Raw genomic sequence first — 22,251 nt, 5'->3', positions numbered from 1 at the left:
AATAGTTGGCAACTCCATCATCCATGTCTCTGTTGAAGCTATTAAAAAAGAATCATTTCCCAGAACTACAGGTGCACAACAGATTGGAGTCATTATGCAAAAGAACAGAAATCTGGACAGATACCCAGAGAATAAAAAAGCCATGTTCCCGGCCATCGTTTTGCCTTTAACTCACTGTTTTTGCAACTCTATTTGTATCTACAACATGAAATTTGAAAAAATTATAATGGATTTGAAGTAACCCATTTAAGATCAGAAAAGTATGCTTTAAACAAACCTCCAATAAGATTACACTACAGGAAGAGACATACTAAGGGTCAAATTTGCATTAACATATTTTTAAAAGCTAAAGTTTATGTGAAGAAGTTGATAGACTGAAATATATTACATGATGTATCTTTTTAAATATACACATTTTCTGCTGTTTTCTGAATGTCTCTTCTTGTCCTAATTTAAGGGAATCACATCTACCTTCACTAATCTTCATTCAGCCCCTGGGTCACCTCTCCCTGAGATTTTGGGTGTCCAAAATCTCTATCTCAAATCTCCATCTCAAAGCCACTCTGAGGCTCTAACTGTTGTCACCACATATTATCTTCTGAGCCCTCTTCTAAGCAAGAGGTTTGAAAATTTATAGATGGCTTTGCCATCTTTCTTTTCTGATCCCGTGGTCAACAGCTTGGAAGTCTAACATGACTTTCCTCATGTTCTCTCAAGTATCTTACCTCTCTTCTAGCTAGAAAGAACAAGTGAAATGAAATAAAATAGTAGAAAATGGGCTGTCAATTACTGTAATGGAAGATAACAATGTAAAAAAAAAAAAAAAAAAAGTCTGAAAACCAAAGTGGGAAGTAGGAATGATCAGATGTTTGGGAAAAGATATTTAGGAAACACAAACAGGAAGGAGTAATCCTCTTAGTTCAAAGTCGAAGAGAAGGAGTTAGGCCGACAATCCTGGACAATGAAGAAAGGAATCGGCCATCGTGAGTGTGGATGTCAACGTTGAGTTTGAAGGAGAAATGGAACCGGGTGAGAGAGAGGGCTGCAAAGAAGAGACTCGGTGAAAAGAGGTAGGCAGAAACCACTATAAAAATGTTGACGGAGCGCTGTCAAAATAAATCTAAGTCCTTGGTTGATCATTCAGCGTTCAACGATGAGAGTGCTTGTAGGAAACCAAGATTACATTAACAAAATCACCCACTCCTAAATGTGTGGGGACTAGAGGTCGTTACTAAGCGCTTTCTGGAGTAAGCTTCTCTCTGCCATTCTTGCTCATTTGATTTTTCCTTAACAGTGGAAAGCAATGTTTTTGTTTTTGTTCTTCAAGTAAACAATCTCGCTAGGAGAAAGGAAATTGGAAAGCATCGGGAAAGAAACTCTTGAAAGAGGAACGTGGTAGGAGCACTAGAAGGGACGCTTCTGGCTGGGGCCCAGTGAAGTGGGAAGATCTGGGGAGGAGCGAGGAAAGGACCCAGATCAACTGGGAGCCAACTGAGAGACAGGACGGGGGTGGGGCGGAAAGGCGGAGACCAGGTCGGGCCCTAACGCTGGGGCACGCGAGTGGGAGGGATGCGGGTCCACCAGGGTCTAGGGCCGTGGCTCTCGCCATTGTCCCCGCGGCTTTCCGCCTGTGAAACTGTCCTTCTTCTGGGTCCTTGAGCCCCTCCCACATTTTGGAGAGAAGAGGCGCTCAGTTTTTTTGTTTTTTGTTTTTTGTTTTCTTAAGGACCTGTCGGTGAAAAGGCTCAGCTCTCCTCGCTTTCGTAACGCGGATATAGGCTTTTCCCTTCCTGGTAGGAAGAGGAAGGAGGAGTCGGGGAAGGAAGGCGATTTCCTTCTTTCCCCCACTGCACACTTGCTAGCCCCAGCGACCGCTGCTGGCCCCTGGGTAGGAAAGGGGGGTTCCTGGCCGTTTCCACAACGCTGGCCTAGGGCTTGCAGCTGCGGTAGAGTGGAAGCGAGCAGGCTGGCGGGAGCTGATCATTTCTCGAATGAAGACGAGAAAGCGCCAGTTCCCTCCTTAGGCTCTAGGGAATTGAGCCGCGTCCCAGATCACCCATTCCAGAAATGTGAAAGCGAGTCCTCACTAAATCGTCTCTGGGGAAGGGGTTGGTGTGTGGGGTGGGGGCTGGTGGAGGGTGAAGGCGTATGCAAACATATTTTAAAATCCAGATCCTACGAAGTGTCACCTGGCCCCTCACCTAGCCATGCTTTCTAGGGGGAGCGCAGGGCCAACCAAGCTTTCCCGAGAAAAGTTGGGGTAAATGGAGAGCGAGCAGGCTGCGGCTAAGAAGCTCCTGGCAGGCCGGGGAGGTGGAGAAGTGGAGTGCGGCTACTTTTCTAGAAAGTGTAGCCCTAGCTCATCTCCTAGATTGGAGAAGCGGGAGCTGAAGAAAGAGGGAAGGGGACTCAGGGCAGCTCCAGGACAGGGAAGTGTTGGAGAAGGGACTCTTTTCTCCACCGGAACCCTCCTTCCTGGCAACTCTAGCCCAGCTCTAGCCCAGCTCGGTAACTGAGTTACCGCTCCGGAGGGGCGGCGGGTTGGAAGGGTGGTCCAGGAAGCCGGGGAGGCACAAGAGCGGTGGAAGGGAGAGTCTCCCCGCAGCGGCCCCAGCGGTACAAAGTGTTGGTCACAGCGCCCCTTCCGCCTCCAGATTGAGGAGCAGTGGCGTGGAGCCAGCGCCGAGGCTGTCCCCTCCCCCGCCCGGGCCCGCAGCGCAGAGCCGGGTTCGGCAACCACCGAGCCTGGGGCGGCGTCTTTGGGATGGAAAAGGGCCAAGAAGGGGGAGGAGTGGGGGGTGGGAGGCGGTATTTGCTCACTGGGCTTTATAAAAGGACGGGCCTGGCTGCCCGGTTCTTGCACTCGCTGGAAAGCAGCTCCGGGCCAGGAGCTATTGCAAAGCCAGGGTGCGCTACCAAACCGAGAGGGGAGAGCCCTGCTCAGAGTGAGCAACACCGCAGCCAAGGCGGAGGACGAAGAGGGGTGCCAGGCACCAATCCCCGCGTGGCCTCAGCCCCGGAGGCGCCTCCGAGCGCTTCTCGTCCCCTCAGAGCCACTCTGCCTGTGCCTGCCTCTCAGTGACTCCAACTTTGCGCTGGAAGAAAAACTTCCCGCGCGCCGGCAGAACTGCAGCGCCTCCTCTTAGTGACTCCGGGAGCTTCGGCTGTAGCCGGCTCTGCGCGTCCCTCCAGCGAATAGAAATTGTTAATTTTAGCAATCCAGAGCAGGCCAGCGAGCCTTTCCTCTCCCGACCCGAACCAAAAGCTCCCTCGCTCCGTGCGCTGCTGCAAACAGTGTCTCCTGGGGCTCCAATGCAGCAGGCTGTACCCGAGGGGTTCGGAAGGCGCAAGCTGGGCAGCGACATGGGGACGGCGGAGCGGGCGCGGGGGTCTCGGTGCCTCGGGCCCACGCCCACGTTGCTGCTGCTCGCCGCGGCGCTGCTGGCGGTGTCGGTGTCGGACGCACTCCGGCGCCCCGCCGAGGAGGACGAGGAGCTGGTGGTCCCGGAGCTGGAGCGCGCCCCGGGACACGGGACCACGCGCCTCCGCCTGCACGCCTTTGGCCAGCCGCTGGATCTGGAGCTCCGGCCTGACCGCAGCTTTTTGGCGCCCGGCTTCACGCTCCAGAACTTGGGGCGCCGACCCGGGTCCGAGACGCCGCTTCCGGAAACCGACCTGGCGCACTGCTTCTACTCCGGCACCGTGAATGGTGATCCCAGCTCGGCTGCCGCCCTCAGCCTCTGCGAGGGCGTGCGCGGCGCCTTCTACCTGCGGGGCGAGGCGTATTTCATCCAGCCGCTGCCCGCCGCCGGCGAGCGCCTAGCCACCGCCACGCCGGGGGAGAAGCCATCGGCACCACTACAGTTCCATCTCCTGCGGCGGAATCGGCAGGGCGACAGCGGCGGCAAGTGCGGGGTCGTGGACGACGAGCCCGGGCCGACTGGGAAAACGGAGACGGAGGACCGGGAAGAAGGGATGGAGGGCGACGAGGAAGGGGCGCAGTGGCCGCCGCAGGACCCGGCACTGCAACGCGTAGGACAGCCCACAGGTAGAAGAATTGCTCTCGCTTGTCTGTCCATTCATCCTCCTCCCCTCACTTTCTCTATCCCACGCGACTTCAGGGTAGACTCCTGCTGGCAAGCGGGAGCATAAGCCCGCGGACAGCACAGAGACCTGGAGTGGAGGAATGTGGTTTGAGGTTTGGATTGGTGAACTCAGCTGGAAAACATGCTTCCATTTGCCCGAATAATGAATAACCAAGGGAAAAAAAAAAAAAAAACTAACGATTTTCTGCAAACTAAAGCAAAGCATTTAGACTGGGAAGGGAGAGTTTGTAACCTGACTCCTTCCACCTTCAGTGAGTTGGAGCTTGTGCGAGTTCTTTCCACCCTTGTGTATTTCTTTTTAACGATTTTGTGTGTGCCTTTTGTCCGGGTTGCAACGTTGGGCTGAGTTTTGTAACCGCTGCCTGTGCGTGCATCCTGAGCTCACAGGAGGGCGGATGTGGAGAGGGCAGAGGAGGAATGATGACCTAGGAAGGTACCCTGAGCGGTTGCGCTGGGATCTCTGTTCTGCAGGCTTCTGTCCCCTTCCCCCTCTTATAAGGCTGACCCAGCCGGCTGGAGGCGGCAGGGCCCCTTTGCAGAACCTGCTTGGGAGGTCTTTGCTGGGCTTGCCCCGCCTCCTAGTTTGCACTCCCTCTCGCGGCCATAATTCTGCTCCCTAGCACTGCTGAAAGTCACTGCAGGTCCTTCCTGCTACGCCTTCTATGTTGTGTGCAGTGCTTACTCTCCAGTTCTTTTTGTTTTGTCACTTCGGGGCCTTTTTCCTTCTTTAACTCTCTTGCGTGTCATTTTTAAAGTAATTCTCCCTTTTCCCCCTGCTCCTTTGCTCCTGGGAGCAAAGTCAAGACTTTCCCTAGAGGTTGGGTCTCAGTCGGGAATGGAAGACTCTGTTCCAAATACTCCATCATGCCAGGAAGCCAGAACTTTTCTCCTTGGGGCAGTGGGAGTTGGGCCAAAGGCTGCTGGGCAGAGTGGGTGGTCCTTGTGCCCGGAATTGGCAAAAGCGGAGCACCCCAGGGACCCCTGGAATGAGACAGCGGAGCTGTGCAGTCTGAGATTCCTTAAGGCCCGGCCCCTTGGCAGCAGCCCAGGCCCTACCCGAGGCCTTCCACGTGGAGCCTGATGATCTCATTCAGGATTTGAATCCTCGCCTGTGAAAGAGTGACTCAGGGCCTCTGCCTGCCACCCTTGCTCCAAGATTTTACTACAATTGGGTAGGATGATGTGCATAACTGCTTTGTTCAGGCTGTAGGATTTTAAAGAGAACAGAAGAAATCCTGCTCCCTCTCTCTCTCTCTCTCTCTCTCTCACACACACACACACACACACACACACACGCACACACACACACACACAGAAAGAGCTTGACCAGGCAAAGGAGCACGTGGTCTTTTTATTTAAAGAAAGGCAGAGGAGCACGTGGTTTTTTTATGTAAAGGAGAGGAGAGAACTTTTAAAATAACACTTTCACTGAAGAGATGCAAATATTTTTGTTATTGTTGTTCCGAGTATATTTTTGCTTCGTTTGCTTTGACGGGTTAGGCGTTCCTAATATATGCTAGGAAGGTAACTATTCTTGCACAGCCTGACCTTAAGCAAACTTTCTTTTTCTCTTTACAGGAACTGGAAGCATAAGAAAGAAGCGATTTGTGTCCAGTCACCGCTATGTGGAAACCATGCTTGTGGCAGACCACTCAATGGCAGAATTCCACGGCAGTGGTCTAAAGCATTACCTTCTCACCTTGTTTTCGGTGGCAGCCAGGTTGTACAAACACCCCAGCATTCGTAATTCAGTTAGCCTGGTGGTGGTGAAGATCTTGGTCATCCACGAGGAACAGAAAGGACCAGAAGTGACTTCCAATGCTGCCCTCACTCTGCGGAACTTCTGCAACTGGCAAAAGCAGCACAACCCACCCAGTGACCGGGACACAGAGCACTATGACACAGCAATTCTTTTCACCAGACAGGTAAGAGGAAGATGGTACCAGTTGTGACACTGTCCTCTTAGGAGTCTACATTGTACCAAACAGATATATACACAAGGCATTTCACTAATGTTTTTGCAGTTAACTTTGCTTAATTGGCTAGCATGGTTTATCTTATTTCTACTGTAATTTTAATATCTCAAGTTTCACAGTTCTATTTTAAAAGCATTAGGAACAAAGCTTGATTAAAGTCACATTAAGTCTTCTGATCTCAACAATAATGAGTGTAGATGCTCCAAAGCATATGTGAAGGCGCATCCGACCAAAAAAGTTAGATATCAAGGTTCATGCTCCCGTTGTTAATAAGGATTTGCCGCCTTTGCTTTTTGTAGGACTTGTGTGGGTCCCAGACTTGTGATACACTTGGGATGGCTGATGTTGGAACTGTGTGTGATCCGAGCAGAAGCTGCTCTGTCATAGAAGATGATGGTTTACAAGCTGCCTTCACCACAGCCCATGAATTAGGTAAGTCTGATTCAAAGCAGGAGTTAAGCCCCATTCAGAAATGGGAACTGGTAAAACAGTATATTAATTTTAAAAGGAGAGTCTATAGGTAATATTACTATTTTAGGTCCTAGCGCATCTTAGAAACTATAGAAAATATTTTTCACCATTTCAAACATGGTCATTTTCATTAGAGTGAAAAATAAGATAGTAATAGTTATGGACATTTGGAAACGTACATTTGTTTATACCCTGTGAAAAGCAGACATGGCCTCAAAAAATATATGGTCTCCTAAATATATTTCTGCCTCTAGAAATATCATTTTGGGACAAATGAAGCATCCCTGTTGGGAAAAAATAACCTGCTGCATATAATCTGTATTTTATTTTATTTATTATTTTTTGTTGAGATAGAGTCTTACTCTGTCTCCCAGGCTGGAGTGCAATGGCCTGATCTCGGCTTACTGCAAGCTCCTTCTCCTGGGTTCAAGTGATTCTCCTACCACAGCCTTCCCAGTAGCTGGTATTACATGTGTGCACCACCACAGCCGGCTAATTTTTGTGTTTTGAACAGGGATGGGTTTCACCACGTTGGCCAGGCTGGTCTCAAACGCCTGACCTCAGATGATCCACTGGCCTCGACCTCTGGAATGACAGGTGTAGGCCACCACACCTGGCCATGATCTATATTTTAATGTGGGTTTTGGATTGCTTCCTAGGCCATGTGTTTAACATGCCACATGATGATGCGAAGCAATGTACCAGCCTTAACGGTGTGAACCGGGATTCCCACATGATGGCATCAATGCTTTCCAACTTGGACCATAGCCAGCCTTGGTCTCCTTGCAGTGCCTACATGATCACATCATTTCTGGATAATGGTCATGGTGAGATGTTCAAGCTATTCTCTCTAGATGGCGTCCAACCTTTCATGCATTAAGTCTAGTTAAATGAACTCTTCCCTTTTTGTTCTTTTTATTTCCCCCCCTTCAAAATTACTTTGCCTCTGTCCAGATCCTAACTGTCGAGATCTTAATTCCAACTAAAAAATAGTACTTCTGGTTGAGTACCTCCCAAAGTCCATTCATTCACACTGTTAGCAGATCAATAACTTCTGGTCATTGTTAATATGGAAATACCCCACTCAGGATAAGATTTTATAGTAATCTAAATCTCTTTAGCATTTTCTTCCCTCTAGCTTTACAGTTTTCAAATCACTTTGCTATATATTTTTTCATATGATAAATATTTTCTGAAATGGGATCTACCCTTGCATGCTCTCACTAACTCTGTATTAATATTGCTTGGCATTTCCTTTGCAGGGGAATGTTTGATGGACAAGCCCCAGAATCCCATACAGCTCCCGGCTGATCTCCCTGGCACCTCATATGATGCCAACCGGCAGTGCCAGTTTACATTTGGGGAGGAATCCAAACACTGCCCTGATGCAGCCAGCACATGCACCACTTTGTGGTGTACCGGCACCTCTGGCGGGGTGCTGGTGTGCCAAACCAAACACTTCCCCTGGGCAGATGGCACCAACTGTGGAGAAGGGAAATGGTGTATCGACGGCAAGTGTGTGAACAAAACCGACAGAAAGCATTTTGATGTGAGTTTTTCTACTGAATCACATTCAGAATTGAAAAGTACAAAGTGATGGTAAAAGATTTGATACCAAGTTAAACATCTCCATCTGTGTCCTCTAGCAGGAATAAAACAATAGCTTATTTTTAGAATTGATTCTAAAATTCAATCATTTTCTTTGATACCCTAACAGTTCTCTTTAGAGAACTCTAATGCTGATGATTTGTGTCTCCATTTAGACTCCTTTTCATGGAAGCTGGGGGATGTGGGGGCCTTGGGGAGACTGTTCGAGAACGTGCGGCGGCGGAGTTCAGTACACAATGAGGGAATGTGACAACCCAGTCCCAAAGAACGGAGGGAAGTACTGTGAAGGCAAACGAGTGCGCTACAGATCCTGTAATATTGAGGACTGTCCAGACAATAATGGTGAGGAGCAGTGGACTCTGATTTTAAGAAATGGCATTAAAAAAAGATGTGTCCACAAACAGGTGGCTCAAGATTGGAAACCGATAGTGTTATCATATTATTCTCTTTCCAGGCAAAACCTTTAGAGAAGAGCAATGTGAGGCACACAATGAGTTTTCAAAAGCTTCCTTTGGGAGTGGGCCCACGGTGGAATGGATTCCCAAGTATGCTGGCGTCTCACCAAAGGACAGATGCAAGCTCATCTGCCAAGCCAAAGGCATTGGCTACTTCTTCGTTTTGCAGCCCAAGGTGGTTAGTCTTTACCTTATTTTTACCTAAAACCCCAGGCCTAGGCTTGCTACATTTTCATGCAATTTTTGATATGCTTTCTTTGCTTTACATATTAACATATCTTCAGTTTCAAATTTGAACTTCTTTTTACATGCATCGGCAAACACCTGCTTTGAGTTTAGTATTGTTTTCAGTTATGAATGAAGCTTAAATCTAACACTTTAGATGCTTGCAATCACTTACTATTACTCCTTTATATACAAAGAAAAGCTTTTTGGAAAATCAAGCGCTCTTCTGTGTGACTGGGCTTCACATACAGCTCATAGGTAGATACATTATTTGTTCACATAGTAACCTCACTAACAACGGGGGGGAGGAGAAAGGAGTACAAATAGGATCTTTGACCAGCACTGTTTATGGCTGCTATGGTTTCAGAGAATGTTTATACATTATTTCTACCAAGTGCACTGAAATCACTTCTTACTGGGTAACTGGCAGTAGCAGATGCAAAGAGAATAATTGAAATGGAAGTCTGAGTATTGATAATTTTTGTGTTTGAAAACACATATTGAACTAGGAAAAGCATCTTTTTTTTGCTGTTTTGATAAGGGGATACATCTGTATCTGAGATAGAAAATGGAATTTAATGTGATTGAGATGATCTTGTGTCATTAGCACTGTTGGCTATGAAAATATTCCCAAGTTGCAGATTCAGTACTATTCAGCAAGTGATTTACGAAGCACCTGCTCTTACCAAATGTTAATTATTCTAGGCTCTGAAGATACAGCAGTAAACAAAAAGACAAAGAGCTCTACTTTCTTTGACCTTAGCTGGAGGAGTGATAGGTCAAAAGACAAATAATTTTTTAAAAATCTCTAACTTATTCAGACGTCTATATGTAGTATTGAAAAAGATACAGGCCGGCCAGGCATGGTGGCTCACACCTGTAATCCCAGAACTTTGGGAGACTGAGGTGGGCAGATCATGAGGTCAGGAGTTCCAGACCAGCCTGGCCAATATGGTGAAACCCCAACTCTACTAAAAATACAAAAACATTACCTGGGCCTGGTGGTGGGTGCCTGTAGTCCCAGTTGCTTGGGAGGCTGAGGCAGGAGAATCACTTGAACCCGGGAGGCAGAGGTTGCAGTGAGCCCAGATCACGCCACTGCACTCCAGCCTGGGTGACAGAGCAAGACTCTGTCGGGAAAAAAAAAAAAAAAAAGAGAGCAAATGATGCCAAAGTGAAGGGTAAATGCATGAAATGCATAATGGTAGAGGGTACAGTTTTTAATTAGCATGGTCACGAAAGCAGAGAGAAAATGTTCATACTTACCATAGCACCATTGCCTTCCTTTGCTCGTATGTAACGCTAGACCTGTGTCCTTTTTTCAGGTTGTAGATGGTACTCCATGTAGCCCAGATTCTACCTCTGTCTGTGTGCAAGGACAGTGTGTAAAAGCTGGTTGTGATCGCATCATAGACTCCAAAAAGAAGTTTGATAAATGTGGTGTTTGTGGGGGAAATGGATCTACGTGTAAGAAAATATCAGGATCAGTTACTAGTGCAAAGTAAGTTTTAAAACACCTACTCACAGACCTTATAATTTAAATGGACCTTTCAACAGTTCTGGGAAAAAATATACCCTGTAAAACATTAACGTGTTTTTAAGCTAAATAACCCAGCGAGCCAATGAATCAGAGATTTATGCCTGTTTTTTGTCACCTGCAGACCTGGATATCATGATATCATTACAATTCCAACTGGAGCCACCAACATCGAAGTGAAACAGCGGAACCAGAGGGGATCCAGGAACAATGGCAGCTTTCTTGCCATCAAAGCTGCTGATGGCACATATATTCTTAATGGTGATTATACTTTGTCCACCTTAGAGCAAGACATTATGTACAAAGGTGTTGTCTTGAGGTACAGCGGCTCCTCTGCGGCACTGGAAAGAATTCGCAGCTTTAGCCCACTCAAAGAGCCCTTGACCATCCAGGTTCTTACTGTGGGCAACACCCTTCGACCTAAAATCAAATACACCTATTTCATAAAGAAGAAGAAGGAATCTTTCAATGCTATCCCCACTTTTTCAGCATGGGTCATTGAAGAATGGGGCGAATGTTCTAAGTCGTGTGAATTGGGTTGGCAGACAAGACTGGTAGAATGCCGAGACATTAATGGACAGCCTGCTTCAGAGTGTGCAAAGGAAGTAAAGCCAGCCAGCACCAGACCTTGTGCAGACCATCCCTGCCCCCAGTGGCAGCTGGGGGAGTGGTCATCATGTTCTAAGACCTGTGGGAAGGGTTACAAAAAAAGAACCTTGAAGTGTCTGTCCCATGATGGGGGGGTGTTATCTCATGAGAGCTGTGATCCTTTAAAGAAACCTAAACATTTCATAGACTTTTGCACAATGGCAGAATGCAGTTAAGCAGTGTTAGTTTTGAGGGCAAGGCAAGGTGAAGAAGGACTGGTGCACTGAAATCAAGAAAGCTGGAGGGATCCAGTGTATCTTGCCGGTAACCAGGGAGGTGTTTCAGTAAGGTGGGATTATGGGAGATAGAAAAGGAGTTGAATCATCGGAGTAAACTGCCAATTGCAAATGTGATAGGATAGTTAGTGAGGATTATTAACCTCTGAGCAGTGATATAGCATAAGAAAGCCCCAGGGCATTAATATTATTATTTCTTTTGTTACATCTATTACAAGTTTCAAAAAACAGAAGCAATTGTCAAGAAAAGTTAGAACTATGACAACCCCTGTTTCCTGGTACTTATCAAATACTTTGTATCATAGGGGTTGAGAAATGAATAGCAGGAGAAAGATGAGATTTTACTGAGACCTGTTTTACTTTACCTCACTAACAATGGGGGGAGAAAGGAGTACAAATAGAATCTTTGACCAGCACTGTTTATGGCTGCTATGGTGGTTTCAGAGAATGTTTATACGTTATTTCTCCCAAGAATTAAAATAAGTTCAGATTGTTCAGCATGAGAGAAGGGATCAGCAATGTGAAATGACTCAAGCGGCTTCCTCTTTCCATTTTTGTACCATCTCAGTCTTTATTTGTATAATTCACCTTGAGGACAAAACAATTCCATGTATTTATTAAAGTTCATTAAGTCTACAGTGGAAAAAAAGCGGTGAAGTATTAGGTGCTGGTAAAAAAACTAGAAGAGACACAATGAGCTCAGTACCTCCAACTTTTTGTTTTCCTACCATGTATACCTGCTTAGGGAATATGGATGTAAAAAAGTAACTTGTGTCTCATGAAAATCAGTACAATCGCACGAGGAGGATGAAATGCTGGAACAAAAATGGGGTGTGTAGAACAGAATCCCACAGGTTTGGGGACATTGAGATCACTGTCTCATGGTGGGGAGGCTGCTGAGGGGTAGCAGGTCCATCTCCAGCAGCTGGTCCAACAGTCGTATCCTAGTGAATGTCTATTCAGCCCTTCTGTGAGAATACGATTTTTTCCATATGTACATAGTAAAATATGTTACTATAAATTATATGTACTTTATAAGTATTGGTTTGGGTGTTCCTTCCAAGAAGGACTATAGTTAGTAATAAATGCCTATAATAACATATTTATTTTTATACATTTATTTCTAATGAAAAAACTTTTAAATTATATCGCTTTTGTGAAAGTGCATATAAAATAGAGTATTTATACAATATATGTTACTAGAAATAAAAGAACACTTTTGGAATGTGTGTGTCTGTTTTTTGAAGTGGGAATTAATTCCTGGGAAGGAAACCTGAAAATACAAACATTGAATCTGAAGACTGGTTGTTTTCTTAAATTATTTGGCAATAAGATTTTGTTCTAGAGGTAGGTGGAGCAAGATGGCCAAATAGAAGATTTTGTTCTGGTGAAATACATTTCTTGTATCCTTGGAATACGTGATTACTAAAAAGAAAGAAATATGATATTGTTTGTTACTAATGTTTCTAACAATATTTACCAGTGGTTGGCAAACTTTTTGTAAAAAGCCAAATGGTAAATATTCACAACTTTGTCAATCATGTCAATAACTATCCTGTCAACACCATCTCTGTCACAATTGCTCAACTATGCTGTTGTAGCAAAAAAGTAGCCATCAAGAATGAGTAAGTGAATGGACATGGCCGTGTTCTAATAAAACTACTTGCAAAAACAAATGATGGGTTAGATTTGTTCTGTAGATTCAGCCTGCCAACCCTGGTAAATACCATAAATTAAATGGAAACGGCTTTAATTTCTGGATGTTTTTGAATCTGTATCTCTTCCTCAGTTACATCCCATAAGTAAAAATATGTGAAGATATTTTGCTATTAACTAGAAAATAATGACTAATAAATTACATATAGGGTAGACATACGTGGTGAGTCAAACCCTCTAAATGCTTCACTTGCTCATCAGAAATACCTGAGGGGTTTTGGAGAAACCTTGGAAAACCCAGGACTTTCTGGGTAGTCCTTTTGTAAATGACTGTATTTTAAATACTAAGTGGTACATCAATAACTTTAAAAGTTCAGATTCCTTCCAAAGTAACTATACTTCTCCCAGGAAATAGTATTTACTAGAAGACTCAGATTATGTGGTTAACCACAGACATTTCGAACTTTACATTTTTCTCCTTTTCCTTGAAAGGAGCAGTTTGATAAAGATATGTCCAAGACTGGGAAGAAAAAGAGGTTTGATGGACTCACAGTTCCACATGGTTGGGGAGGCCTCACAATTATGGTGGAAGGCAAGATGGAGCAAGTCATGTCTTACGCAGATGGCGGCAGGCAAAGAGAGAGAGCATGTGCAGGGGAACTCCTCTTTATAAAGCTATCAGATCTCATGAGACTTATTCACTATCACAAGAACAGCACAGAAAAGACCCACCACCATGATTCAGTTACTTCCCACTGGATCCCACAACACATGGGAATTATGGGAGCTACAATTCAGGATGAGATTTGGGTGGGGACACAGCCAAACCATATCATAGGTATTATAATATAGCATCCTAGTTTTTATGTATAGATGATAATTTCTAACTTCCTCTCAGTTATTCAAAGTGTTCCTCCCCCGAGCAATTGAATATGTCATTCTCAGCAGTCAGGTGTACAGGTGCAGATGATCAAATCAATTCCTGGTTAATTTGTTTTCCTGCCTAGTAGACGAAAGGACTGAAAGTTAAAGTCATCGTCTCACATTGTGGAAACTAGTCTTGGTTCTACAGAACTCATTTAAACATGGAATACGACCATTCAATTCAGTGGTCTACCTTGCCACTTGCAACAACAAGCTCTCACAATAACTTATTTGTCTACATTGGTGCAGTACAAATCACACAGTAAGTGACATGGAGGATACACACAAGAAATGCTGTGATCATCATTAACTATACATGCCATTTGAGAAAATGAGATACAGAAATCTAAAATGATTGCTCATAGTATTAAAAAGTCACTTTTGGATCTTGCCTGATTCACCAGAATTCTTTTCTTTTTAAGGGCTTATATTGACTTGATGTAAGTAACAACACTAAACTTCAGGACCTTAAGAGAGAAAATCAGCCAAAAAATGTCCTATCATCCTCTCAGACCAAGGCAAAGTCAGCCAACTTCCTGGTGTTGCCACATTATTTTCAGCCCTCTGCTGGTGAAAAATTTTTTTTCAGCAGTAGGCTGAGTAGTTTTAGATACTTTGTTTTGTCAGCAAATTGAGATTAGTTCAAAACACACATCCTGGTTCTATAAGCTTGACTAACCAACTCCTTGAAAGAAGGAGTTTTTGTGCTCTCTCCTGTAAATGATGAGCTGTGCCTCTGCTGAAACTTTCCACAGTAGAAAGATCAGAGACTCAAGATCTGCAGTCTGGTTTCCTTTGTCTGATGATATGTTCCTTTAATGTGATGTACTCCCCCACTCCTAAGAGTACCATTCCCGAGGGCCAGACTACTGTGAATCTTGCTGCTCCTCTGGGTCTAGCCCTGCAGTGAGGTTTCCATACTCCATGCTGGTGCTGGTGAATGTCTGCAAAGTATACTGTGATATGATCTGTCTGGTCCTCCAGCAGTGGATATCAGTACCAGCTCAGTTGTGGGTGGGAAGGGAGAGATGTAGACCCTGTAAGATTTCCATGATGATAAATAGCCCCTTAGTGTGGTGGCCTTCTCAAATACAGATGTGGCAGTCATGTACTGGGTGCATGGACAGACTCAATACCTAAATTTATCTATGTAGCTATAGAAGTGATAAAAGAGGTTAAAATCTACAGCTCAAGACAATGAGATTGCAGATGAATGTGATGTAAAAGGAAAAGAAAAACACATCAGGGATGACTCTAAAAATGTCTACAGGTATTGTTCTTCTGGGTTTTATTTGTTTGTTTTTGTTTGGGTGGGAATATATACAGTATATCTCTATCTATCTTTTTATATAGATCTATCTATATCTCTCTACCTACCTATCTATCTATCCTTAATCACACGATTAAGGAGGCTGAGAAATTATAAGATCTGTAGTCGGTGAGCTGGAGGCCCAGAAGATTAGGCCAATTGAACATCCATATTTGATGGATGGCGTCTGTGAAAGGTATTCACAAGAAGCAATCTCTCAAAAAAAAAAAAAAAAAGAAGAAGAAGAAGAAGAAGAAGAGCTGACAGTATTGTTCTGTCTAAGTCTGATGCCAGAAGAAAACTCATGTCCCAGCTCAAAGGCAGTTGGGCAGAAAGGGAAAATTCTCCCTTACTCAGGTTTTGTGTTCTATTCAGATCCTCAACAAATCAAATGAGACCCATCCATATTAGGGAGGCCAACCTGCTTTACTCAGTCTACCAATTCAAAAGTCATTCTCATGCAAATACACCCTGACGAACACCCCGAAAAATGTTTAACCAAATATCTTGGCACCCCAGGGCCCAGTCAGGTTGATACAGAAAGTCCACCATCACAGAAGTCTTAAAAAGTATTAGTAAATACAAGGATATATTTGTCTGATCCCTGGAAGGGAGCATATATGTGAACACAGAAATAATGAATGTGATTACACAGCCAAGCCACAAACACATATATAGACACAATGCACGCATACATAAACACAACACACACACACACACACAGACAAATTGAATGATTTGATTGTCTTAAAAGCTCTATACTTCCACGTTCCAAGAGAATTCTTTTAAAAATATGAAAAAAGTATTTCCATTAAATACAAACAGTATAGGGTTGTAATCTGTCATATAGAAAAAACCTCATACGACTAGATAAAAATAATTACTCAAGACATTGTCAAAGGACCTAAACAGATAATTGAAAAAAATATCTACATGTACATAAAGTTAAGAAAAAACTCTCTGACTACTGGAAATCAGAGTGTATGATTTTAAGAAAATTAAAATTCAGGTACCAAATAGACGAAGCTTAAAAATAATGTTAGTAAAAAGTACAATAATATTAAAAATTGGTGATGATAGTGTGAAAGCCCCCTCAAATCCTGCCAGTGTAGACGTAAATCACAACACTCATTCTTAAAGTTGTAATTATGACTTTCCACCTCAAAATTCACATATTTAAAGTTAAATTCAACCTGTATTACCAGCTTAACAGATCTGCTTCCTCCACACTTCTGCTTCTTAGTATGCTGAAGAAGTAGGGACCTAGGGGTTACTTCTCCCCACTCCTATTCTACACGTGGCCCATAGGCAGGTTCTGCTACAGCATCAAAGACTTTTCACTATTTCCATGCCTCTGCCTCCCCATCACCACCACCCTAATCCCAGCTCCCATCTCCCCCACCACTAGGCTTGTATCTGCCTCTTAAGGGGAAGGCTGCATTCCTTTATAGTAATCTCTCCAATGCATACATGCAGAGTGTCCTTTATTTTTTATAACATAAATGAATGCCATTTTTAAAAAATTATAAATGTTTTATTTTTTTTACATGGATGCAGTTTTATTACATGGATATATTGCATAGTGACAAATGCTGGGCTTTTAGTGTAACCATCACCCTAATAATGGACGTCATTCTTTTGTTCAAACCCTTCTCTGACTATGTGGAGGACAAAGCCAAAATCTGCAGACAGATGACAGGGCTTCTAGGATCTGGCCCAACTGTTCCTCTTCCTGCAGAATCTCTCTTCCTCCCCTCTGATTTCTCTTGAGGTTTCTCCCAAACTTGTTTCAGGACTTTCTTGCTGGCCATTGATTTCACCTCCTGCTTCCAAATGGCCAGTTAACCCCTAATTATTCTTTAGATTGGAAAGCCAATGTCACTTTATCTTAAATCCCCACCTGGTTAGATTGCACTCTCAAAGTACCCTGCACATTCACCCTTGTCACTTTTCATAGAAATCATATCCTCTTCTAGCTCTGGGTCTGTTTCTCTCACCATTCCCCAAACTCCTAAAACTATGCCTGTGAGATATTATTTTTATTTAATAAAGAACCCTCAAAAAACTCAAATTATTGGATACAGACATTTCTACTCCTAGGAATCTGTGCTTTCACAAAGATACATATTGAATGTTACCTAACTCTGAATGTAGCCAGCAAAGAGGTATACTGTATTTATTGACGTAAGAAAAGTTGAATCTCAGATAGTAATAATGATAATCAACATTCCTTTTTCTTTCCTTTTTTTTTTTTTTTCCTGAGATGGAATCTTACTGTGTCACCCAGGCTGGAGTGCAGTGACGCAGTTTTGGCTCTGCCTCCGGGTTTCAGAGATTCTCCTGGGAGTAGCTGCAATTATAGGCATGTACCATCATGCCTAGCTCATTTTCTATTTTTAGTAGAGATGGGGCTTTACCATGTTGGCCAGTCTGGTCTCAAACTCCTGACCTCAAGTGATCCGCCAGCCTCGGCCTCCAAAAGTGCTAGGATTACAGGCGTGAGCCACCATGCCCAGCTGATAATCAACATTCTTTAAAGTTTACAATATGTTTTATATAAATTAATTCAGACCCCAAAAAGCTATATTATTATAATTTCTAATAAATAAAGAAACAGGGGCAAAAGGAGGTTAACTGTTTGGTCTAGGTAGGGCAGTTAGCAAGAGGTAGAGCAAGGTTTCAAACTCAGGCGCCACTGTGGTTTGGATATGGCTTGTTTGTCCACACCAAATGTCATGTTAAAATTTAATCCCCAGTGTGGTTGTGGCGAGAGGTAGGGCTTACTGGGAGGTGTTTGGATCAGGGAGCCAGAGCCCTCTCGAATGTTTGGGTGCCATCTCACCATAGCAAATGAATTCTCACTCTGTAGGGACTGCATTAGTTCTCTTGGGGATGGATTAGTTCCCTCCAGAGAGGGTTGCTACAAAGCTGGGACAGACATCCCTCATCCCCTGGCTTTAGTTTCCCTTCACACTTTCCCACTTCCCCTTAGACCTTCTCTGCAATATTTTAATGCAGCATGAAAGCCCTCACCAGAAGCCAAGCAAATGAGAGTGCCCTGCTTCTTGTACAGTCTGCAGAACCGCAAGCCAAATAAACTTTTATTTATAAACTACCCAGTCTCACATATTCTGTTATTGCAACTGTAAATGGACCAAGATGAGAACCTAACCTCAGGAGCATACGCCTTCTATGCGCTTAAGTATTAAGCCATGTTGTGCTGCAAAGTTGTATACACACACAGGCACAATGATACATATATGCAAAAGTAACCTAACTGGCTACTTTTGTTTTATTCTTTGTACCTTTATGAATTTTTCATGTTTTCTACAAAAAAAATCACTCTATCATTTTTATAATCATCAAAAAAGGTAGTTTGTAAAGGGTGGGAAAATCCTACTTAGAAATTAGAGTGGTTTTTCTTAGGTGTGAAGAGTTTCTAACCAGGGTTTAAAGACACTGTAAACAGTTTCTGTTTTTATTTAAATTGTTCTGAAAACTGGTAGTTTTCAAAAAGCTGAAAAATTTTTGTAGTACAATATAACAAAAGAAAATTAGTTATATTGGTATTTAGATGAAGATGGCTTTTCCAAGCATGGAGGTAGACAATTGCAAAATAGATAAATTGGTCAGTTGATTACTAAGTCATTTCATATTTTAACTTCAATATATAAATTATTTTACAGACAGATGTATACTATATATAACTAAAAGTACAAAAATTTAATTTCAAATTCAAACCTGTTTGGGTTTCTCACAATTTTATATTTTTCCATCTCTCTGTCCCTGTTCACTAGTGAAGATGAATGAATGGAAAAGCTCTAAGAATTCAGAGTTCGTAACACTTTAATTTTTTTTAACATATACCCTACAGCTAGGGGAGATCTGGGAGAATCAAACTCATGGATCCCTAATAGGCATCAAAACCACATGGATTGAGTATTCCTTTATGTGTCACATTGTGATATTAAGTCCTTTCATATTAAGTCCTTTTGATCTGAAGCTGTAGGGTGCAACAGCAGCCAAACATGAGAATTGAGAAAAAGGCTGTGCTGAAGCCCCACAACAATAGTCCTATACATTTAAGATTTTCTGTGGAACAAAAGAATCCACCAAAAGCTAAGGGTGAAAGAATAAACTATGATTTTCATTGTAGGCATACCAATAAGGAATAAAGCCAAGGTAAGATGATGCTAGTCCTCTTTGTGACAGAAGTTTTGTGGAAATAACTTTCCAAATCACTTCAAAATCACTTTTCAGCTGTCTTTATTTTTCTTATGGAAATGGATATGGTTTGGCTCTGTGTCCCATCCAGCTATCATGTTGAATTGTAATCCTCCAGTGTTCGAGGCGGGGCTGGGTGGGAGGTGACTGGGTGATGGGGGTGATTTCTAATGGTTTAACACCACTGCTCTAGCACTGCCTGGTGATAAAAGTTCTGACAAAATCTGATTGTTTAAAAGTGTGTAGCACCTCTCCTTCCACTCTCTCTTCCTCCTGCTCTAGCCATATAGGACGGGCGAGATTCCCCTCCACCTTCCACCATGACTGTAAGTTTCCTAAGGCTTCCCTAACCATGCTTCCTATACAGCCTGTGGAACTGTGAGTCAATTATACCTCTTTTCTTCATAAATTACCCAGTGTCAGGTAGTTCTTGATAGCAACACGAGAATGGACCAATACGGAAACTGTCAATGGAGCAGAGAAACTTTTTCCCAAGCAGAAGAAAAAAATATTCAATGAGTACTGACATCATATAACTTATTAAAATGACATAATGGCCTATTAATGCAGTGGTGTGTATTGCCTTGAACAAAAACACGTCAGTGGAAAGATCCTATCCTCTCATAATTAGGCTAGATATTTCTAAATAGTATTTTGTTTTGAAAACTAAAGCTAGATATTGAAGTAAAATAATACAAAAATAGAAAATGTGAAGATAAACTAGATGAGCAAAATCATAATTGTTAAATCTGAGTGACAAAGGCTCATACTTGATTTTCTACTTCTGTATAATTTTTTTACAATAAAAAGTTAAAAATAAACTGAGGAGAAGTTATATTTCTTTTTTCTAATTTATAAATCAATATCAGTATTTGAAGCAATTAAAATACGACGTATATGAGTGTTCCTTTCTACTCTTTTGCTTTTTTGAGGAGTATAAATGTATTTAAAGTACACACACTTAAATATACAAAAACATTCTCTAAAACAGAGTTCAGTCAGTACAGTGTGCAGGAGGAAATCATTATGTGGTAATTAAAGTAAGAAACAGGAAGGAAGGAAGGAAGGAAGGAAGGAAGGAAGGAAGGAAGGAAGGAAGGAAGGAAGGAAGGAAGGAAGGAAGGAAAGAAGGAACATTTATCCTCTGCAGCAGTGTAAAATACAGGGCAATTAAATGGATTCTGTGATGTAACAGGCTGTGAATTTATCACTTTTCCTATGGAGGCATTATTTAAATATTATCATAGGCTACAAAAAAATTGAGTATTTTATATTAAAGTCTCCTAGAACTCCTATTTTCCACAAGAGGAAGAAAATTAAGTAGAGAATGAAAAAGAAAAGCCACTTTTTGCTTGCATGTATTCAGAATTTAATTTTAAGGATTAAAGATAAATGTATTATGAGTACCTGAAGCGTATATCAAGCGAATTTTTTTTTTTTTTGAGGAAAGAAATGCTGAGTGAAGAGAAGGGAATTAATATGAAGTCCCACAGAGAGATTCTTAGCTCCCAAAGTTGAAGGAGGCAGAGACCATTGGTAAAGCAGGAAGAGGTCATATTTGGTGCATTCGTCTATTACCATGCTGCTATGAAAAAAAAATATCCAAGACTGGGTAATTTATAAAGAAGAGAAGTCTAATTGACTCACAGTTCTACATGGCTGGGGAGGCTTCAGGAAACTTAGAATCATGGTGGAAGGCACCTCTTCACAGGTCAGGAGAACAAAAATTGAGTGCTAGCCAGGGAAATGCCAGATGCTTATAAAAGCATCAGATCTCATGAGAACTCACTCACTATCATGAGAAGACCACGGCAGAAACCATACCCATAATCCAATCACTTCCCTCTAAGGCCCTCCCATGACACGTGACTATGGGAACTACAATTCAAGATGAGATTTGGGTGAGGACACAGCCAAGCCATATCATTTGGCAACCTTGAATTTTCAGATGAGGGAGCTCAGCTGACAGTTTAAATAAATAGGCAAATCTCAAATATCTTTGATTTCTACCTGAAGATCTTCACCATAAGTATTAGATTAGTTATGTGCACAGTTTCTTCATTTTTTAAAAAGCGGGCTAAGAATTTATTAGTTTCCTGCTGTATGTTGCATAAAAACAGAGAAATGCACTGCTGGCAGTGTCAGCATTAAAATGTTGTTCTGGCTTTTCATTAATCTCAAGTTGGTTTATTTGGTTCTGAATCTTCCAGAACGCTTCAGCTTCAATGTTTTCACCAAAGCTATTAACAGGAGTAGAATCAACAGGCTTGGCTTTACCTCTTCTCTTCCCAGAGTATGCCACAGGTAATAACAAAAACTAACATCTTTCCAAAGGGTACTTCAGGGGAAAGAAAAGAAAAGCAGAGGTGTACAATATCTTTTGGTTTGATAAACTAATTCCAAATAAATGGAACTTGGCTGGAGACCTTCATTTGAAACAATAGGGATACATATTCTCAAAGGCTAGCTCAAGCCTAGGGACAGTCTCCTTTGTTCTTAAAGACCCATAGATAAGATATCTAGTTTTCAAACTACAGGATCCTCTGGCATATGCTCTATAATACAACGTCGATTTCTTTCAGAAGTTTGATATTAGTTAAACCCTATGGTTTTCTAATTAAAGTGTCCCAATGACTTTCTATAAATAGACAGTTGTTATAATAAAAATTTTCTCATATAGACCTTCAGCATAACTTTTAAATTTGGCCTTCAAATGTAGCATGCAACTGTATGAGACTGCTAAAAAATGCAGAATATCCTGTTTATCTTTGCTCTCTAGTCTCCTTTTTTCTTTTCTTAAAACAAAGGACATGGGTTATCTACCAAAGGTCATCACAGTATTGTATTTTTTTTCATTAACTTACGTATGCATGTGA

At 42.5% G+C, this 22,251-nt stretch overlaps 1 protein-coding gene across 1 annotated transcript; it reads left to right on the top strand.

The window, feature by feature from the left end:
- The first annotated feature begins 2,861 nt into the window (after positions 1 to 2,861).
- Positions 2,862 to 12,938, top strand: ADAMTS1 (ADAM metallopeptidase with thrombospondin type 1 motif 1). The gene is made up of 9 exons (XM_017541912.2): positions 2,862 to 4,048; positions 5,685 to 6,031; positions 6,382 to 6,514; positions 7,213 to 7,380; positions 7,816 to 8,102; positions 8,317 to 8,503; positions 8,616 to 8,791; positions 10,167 to 10,342; positions 10,503 to 12,938. Exons 1-9 carry the CDS (start codon positions 3,313 to 3,315, stop codon positions 11,200 to 11,202), a joined length of 2,910 nt encoding a protein of 969 aa, XP_017397401.1. The 5' UTR covers positions 2,862 to 3,312; the 3' UTR covers positions 11,203 to 12,938.
- The last annotated feature ends 9,313 nt before the right edge of the window (positions 12,939 to 22,251 follow it).

Source organism: Cebus imitator, unplaced genomic scaffold, assembly GCF_001604975.1.
Source record: "Cebus imitator isolate Cc_AM_T3 unplaced genomic scaffold, Cebus_imitator-1.0 Scaffold138, whole genome shotgun sequence".
In the NCBI taxonomy this organism is placed as follows: domain Eukaryota; kingdom Metazoa; phylum Chordata; class Mammalia; order Primates; family Cebidae; genus Cebus; species Cebus imitator.
The sequence above is the reverse complement of the archived record's forward strand: the minus strand, read 5'-3'. Positions and strand labels throughout refer to the sequence as shown.